At 50.9% G+C, this 5,000-nt stretch overlaps 1 protein-coding gene across 2 annotated transcripts in view; it reads left to right on the top strand.

Moving 5' to 3' along the window:
• LOC135093655 (LIM/homeobox protein Lhx9-like) overlaps positions 1 to 5,000 on the top strand; it is a 115,026-nt gene that overhangs the window by 109,459 nt on the left and 567 nt on the right. For both annotated transcript variants that reach the window (XM_063993122.1, XM_063993123.1), the window contains exon 7: positions 2,583 to 5,000. This exon is cut by the window's right edge and continues 567 nt beyond it. In XM_063993122.1, coding sequence (XP_063849192.1) covers positions 2,583 to 2,792 — 210 coding nt within the window. In that variant the 3' untranslated portion in view covers positions 2,793 to 5,000. The remainder of the gene's footprint in view (positions 1 to 2,582) is intronic.

Genomic DNA, 5,000 nt, shown 5'->3' on the forward strand with positions numbered 1-5,000 from the left:
AGAGCACACGAAATCCGTAACTAACTGTCCCCCCGCCGTCAACGTGTGCATCTTTCCTCTTTCCTCTTCTTTTTCTCCTCCTTCTCTTTCTCTTTTTCACTCTTCAACTCTTTCTCTTTTTTATGAACCTTTCCTCCTCTTCGGTAACCTCTAGTTATCGGTGTTTCATTTCTTTCTTCTCTCTTTCTTAGTGTGCATCTTTCTTCCCCTCCTCTTCTTTTCTCCTCCTTCTCTTTGTTTTTTTTTTTACTCTTCTACTCTTTCTTCCTTTTTTATCAACATTTTTCTCCTGTTCAGTAACCTCTGTGTATCTGTGTTTCTTTTCTTTATTCTCTCTTTCTTAGTATGTATCTTTCTTCTCCTCCTTCTCTTTCCCTTTTTTACCCTTCTACTCTTCCTCCCTTTTTTCTTTTTTTTTTTAACCTCTCCTTCTCTTCAGTAACCTCTATTTATCGGTCTTTCTCTTTCTCTTTCTTTATTTTTCTCATTCTTTCATTTTATTTTATTTGGTATGTCACACCACCTCTTCACTTCTCTTCCCTCTCCCTCTCTTTCTTTCTTTCTTTCTTTCTTTCTTCTTTTCTTTCGTCTACTTCATTTATCGGTCTTTTACATTTGATTATACTTGGAGTCCCTTTTTTTCATTCTTTTTTTTTTGCCATCCTTCACCTCCTCTTCACTTTTTTTTTCCCCTATTCTTCCTCCTCTTCTCTTCTTTTCTCTGTTCCATTTACCGGTTTTTATTTTTTCGTCAGCTTTTACACAACTTATATTTTTTTATGACTTCTCACTTTTTTCATACTTATTTTATCATCCTCCGCCTATTTATTTATTTTTCTCCATTCTTTCTTATCTTCTCTCCTCTCTTCCATTTATCAGTCCTTTTAATTTTTCTGGTCTGCTTTTTCCACTATTTATATTTTCATTTCGGTCATCCTCGTTTTTTCATGTTTTTATTATCTGCCTCTCTATTTATCTTCCCTTCCCTCCTTCTCCTCTTTATTTATCAGTGTTTTAATTTTTTGTCTCCTTTTTTGCATTTTTTTCAAGCGATCCTTATTTTTTCATATCTTTATCATTCTCTGCCTTTCTATTTCTGTCCCCTTCCCTGTTTTTCATCTTTATTCGTCTTTTTTTTTGTCTGGTTTTACACATTTTTCTCAGATCCCTCATTTTTAACTATTTTTATCATCCTCTGTCTCTTTATTTCTCTTCCCTTCCCTGTTTCCCATATTAATTCATCGTTTTCTTTTATTTTTTTTTACTGCTATTACACTTTTTTATTGTCAGATCCCTCATTTTTTTTCTACTCTCCTCCATCTCATCTCCATTTCCCTTCCGTGTCCTCCTCTCCGTCTCGCCTCCTCTGCTGTCCTCTCCTCCTCTTCCCACGTCATGTGAGTGCCGCGTCAGAGGTAAGTATTCACCTTAATAAGCAAGAAAGACGCGAGGTATTAGTGCGCTAGTTTACTGCTGCAGCGGCGTCCTCCCGTGCTACACTACAGGACCCATATTGCCTTCGCCACGCCCTTAGGGATGCGCCCTTATTTACGGCCAGTCACTCGGAAGGCCCTCGCTTTGGTGGTCCCGCGTGGTGGCGCAGAAAAGTGACCCTTTGAGCTCCGGTGGTGAGAGTCAAAATTCCCGTGTCGCGGCGCTGGGGCGGTTCGAGGGTCTCCGTAGCATTGTTGTTTTTGGGAAGGACGCTTCGTAGAATGAAAACAACTCATTTATTCTGACGTGGAGGAGGAGGAGGAGGAGGAGAAGGAAGAGGAGGAGGAGGAGGAGGAGGAAGAGGAGGAGGAGAAGGAGGAGGAGGAGGACCGGCAAGGGCGAGGGACTAGTCTACTTGAGGAAGGAATCTGACGGAGGAACACGCGCCGCCTCTGGCAGGAGTGGGGGATGAGGAGGCGGGGAGGACTTGCTCGAGGAAGAGCTGAACTTTTTTGGGGGGTCTTCTGTCCTGCATGCATGGTGGAATGTGGGTGGCAAGGCGCTGCGGGCTTCTTCACGATGGGGAGGAGTTATCCTGTGTCTTCTCCGTCTTTTCCAACACCTTCCTGAGGTGTTGGAGCCTGAGCGCTGGCGGGGAGGCTGGGAGGCGGGAGGGCTGCCCAGGGAAGGGAAGGGTTCAAGTCCTCTTATTGGGGTTTCTATACATAACTCCATTCTCATTTGCCTCGGGTGGACGCAAGCTGCTCGAGTCACCAATGCTCTTGCCATTATCTTGTCTATCCCGGAGCGGCCACACACATCTGCGTCCACCATTGTGTCGCAGTCTCCCAGGGCCCCATTGTTCCCCTGAGGGCCTCGCCAGTGTCCTGAGAGCTCCTCCACATGACAAGAGTAAATTCTTCCCTTTGCATCCCTGAGGACTACTTTACCATTTTCACGTTTTTAAGAGTTCACAATCGATATGTCTCGGGCGGCGGCCACTCTGCCTCGGGGAAGTTTTTGTCGCGCGCTGTTCCGGCTTGACGTGTTTGTGTTTTGTCAGACTCGACGAGGTATTGAGTTTTGTTGTTTTATGTTGTGGTGCACGTGGCTTAGTTCAGCAACTGACTGCCTCCTTTTCTCCCCAGGTGTGGTTCCAAAATGCTCGGGCGAAGTGGCGACGACAAATGGTTTCCAAAGACCCGAAGGCTCTATCTGGCGGCGACGGCGGGCTGAGCGAGGGGCAGCAAGGGGAGAGCTCGGCGGGGGAGTACCCCAACACGCCCTCCGTGCCGCCCTCCGCCATGAGTCCCGAGGAGGGGAACAGTTCCCAGATCTCCTACCAACAGATGTTCTGACACCTGTCCACGCAGGGTGACGGACACCCGCTCCAGGTCCCTCCGTTTTCCTCACACCCGCTCCTGCCCCTCCAGCAGTCATTCTCACGCCCCCTCGTCATGGAGGATCTAGCCTCGTCCTCCTCCTTGTCCCCGAGCAGCGTCCCACACCCCATGATGGGCCAGGCCTCCTTCCCCCTGGTCTCCTTCCCTTCAGGAGGGGAGGACATAGAAGATGACTCCATTTTCAGCACCGATGACCAGACCTCCAGCCAGGACGACCAAATGTTCCTCGGTATTCGGTCACCGAGTTCCCTGGCCGGCGGCGCCTCCACCCGCTCCCCTGACAAGAAAGAGGAGACGGGAGACGGGGAGGAGGAGGAGGAAGAGGAGGAGGACGAGTTTGAGGACGCACGGGACAGCGGCCAGACCTACCAGGAACTGTACTAGTGGCTGGAGGGGCTGCCCGAGGCGGCGCCCACCCGGCGGCCGGCACTGCTCAGGGGCCGGGCGGCGCCGCTCAGCCGCAGGTGGGCGGCTCCACGCTCGGGACGGGACGAGTGCCGCGTGCCGCGTACACAGACTTTCAGGTCCACCGCAGTGACTTGCTTCAAGCATTACACACAAAGTTCTTTATATTGCCAGTCTATTTATTGATATGATATATCAGTGTAGCACTCACGCCCGCCGGGCCGCGACGCCAGCGGGGATTCCAGCGTTTCCATATCTCTTAGTCTTTAACTCAAACGGCGTCAACACGCTTTTCCACACAGACACTTGCTTCTTATGTTCTTCAAAGAAGATCTTCCTAAACCAAATGCGTGGAGATTCCTTAACTCCTGAGGAAGGCCCGGCCCGGCCACGCGGCGCGGCGCACCGGACCTGTGCTGGCCTGCAAGCAAGTCCTCCACGCCCGCGCCCTTCACCACTGCCTGCCCGCGTGCCTGTCATGGCAGCCATCTGTCATGCACGGGTCAGGCAGGACGGTGTCAAGTCGGGTCGGCTCTTGTGGCCTCGCCGTGCATGACTCAGGGTTCAGTTGGCTGCCGCCACACCGCGCCGCCACGCACTGGGACGAGCGGCGGTGGTGGCTGCCAGGCGGTCCCAGGTGCAGCACCCTAGGCGCTGCTCAGCCCGCACAGCCCCTGAGCCGCGCACCGCGACGCTCCTCGTTCATGTTGGATGTCTCTCTGGTGACTGGATGTGTAGGTGTACAGTGTATCATATGTATCCATGTGACGCGAGCCAAGCCTCCCTGAGTCCCTGGGGCGCCACGCGGGGTTTCCGGCAACACGTCAGTGACACATCGGCTGCTGGGCACGAGCCTCTCTCCCCTGGACTGTTGCAGTGGATCACCAAACGCCAAATCACGTTGCCACGACCAAATGTTCTGCACGACGCGCGGTAAAGCCCGCCACCCGCCGCCCCAGGGACCGCCTCCCACGCCCGCACTGAACAAGGACTGAAGATGTGCCAGTCACAGGACTCATTGAGCGGCCACTCTCCTCTCAGACTCACCCTGCACTACACACACACACACACACACACACACACACACACACACACACACACACACACACACACACACACACACACACACACACACTGGAGAATCATGCTTTACACAATGACGCAACCCTGTATTCAGGACATGTATACAATTATGAAGCCTAAAATCATGATATCCTTAACATTCTCCAGCCTTCGCCACTTGGAAGACTGACGGACGTGAACTTAACCTAAACAGTTCGGAGCATAAACGGAAGAATACCTGCCCGCCGGTGAGGGCAGGGCAGAAGCGCACCTGAGGCAGTGATAAGATAGTGAACGAAATATACTGACGAGTAACAGACAGACAGACAGACAGACAGACGTGTCAGAAAGAGAGGAAGAGAAAGGCTGTCCATCGTGTACATAACTATCTAAACTGTGAGAGAGAGAGAGAGAGAGAGAGAGAGAGAGAGAGAGAGAGAGAGAGAGAGAGAGAGAGAGAGAGAGAGAGAGAGAGAGAGAGAGAGAGAGAGAGAGAGAGAGAGATGAAGTCTATTTCCAGAGATAAACACTAACTTTATTTCCTAAGGAGATAGTACCGAGAGAGAGAGAGAGAGAGAGAGAGAGAGAGAGAGAGAGAGAGAGAGAGAGAGAGAGAGAGAGAGAGAGAGAGAGAGAGAGAGAGAGAGAGAGAGAGAGAGAGAGAGAGAGAGAGAGAGAGAAACTGCTACAATGACT

This window comes from Scylla paramamosain, chromosome 43 (genome assembly GCF_035594125.1).
Source record: "Scylla paramamosain isolate STU-SP2022 chromosome 43, ASM3559412v1, whole genome shotgun sequence".
In the NCBI taxonomy this organism is placed as follows: domain Eukaryota; kingdom Metazoa; phylum Arthropoda; class Malacostraca; order Decapoda; family Portunidae; genus Scylla; species Scylla paramamosain.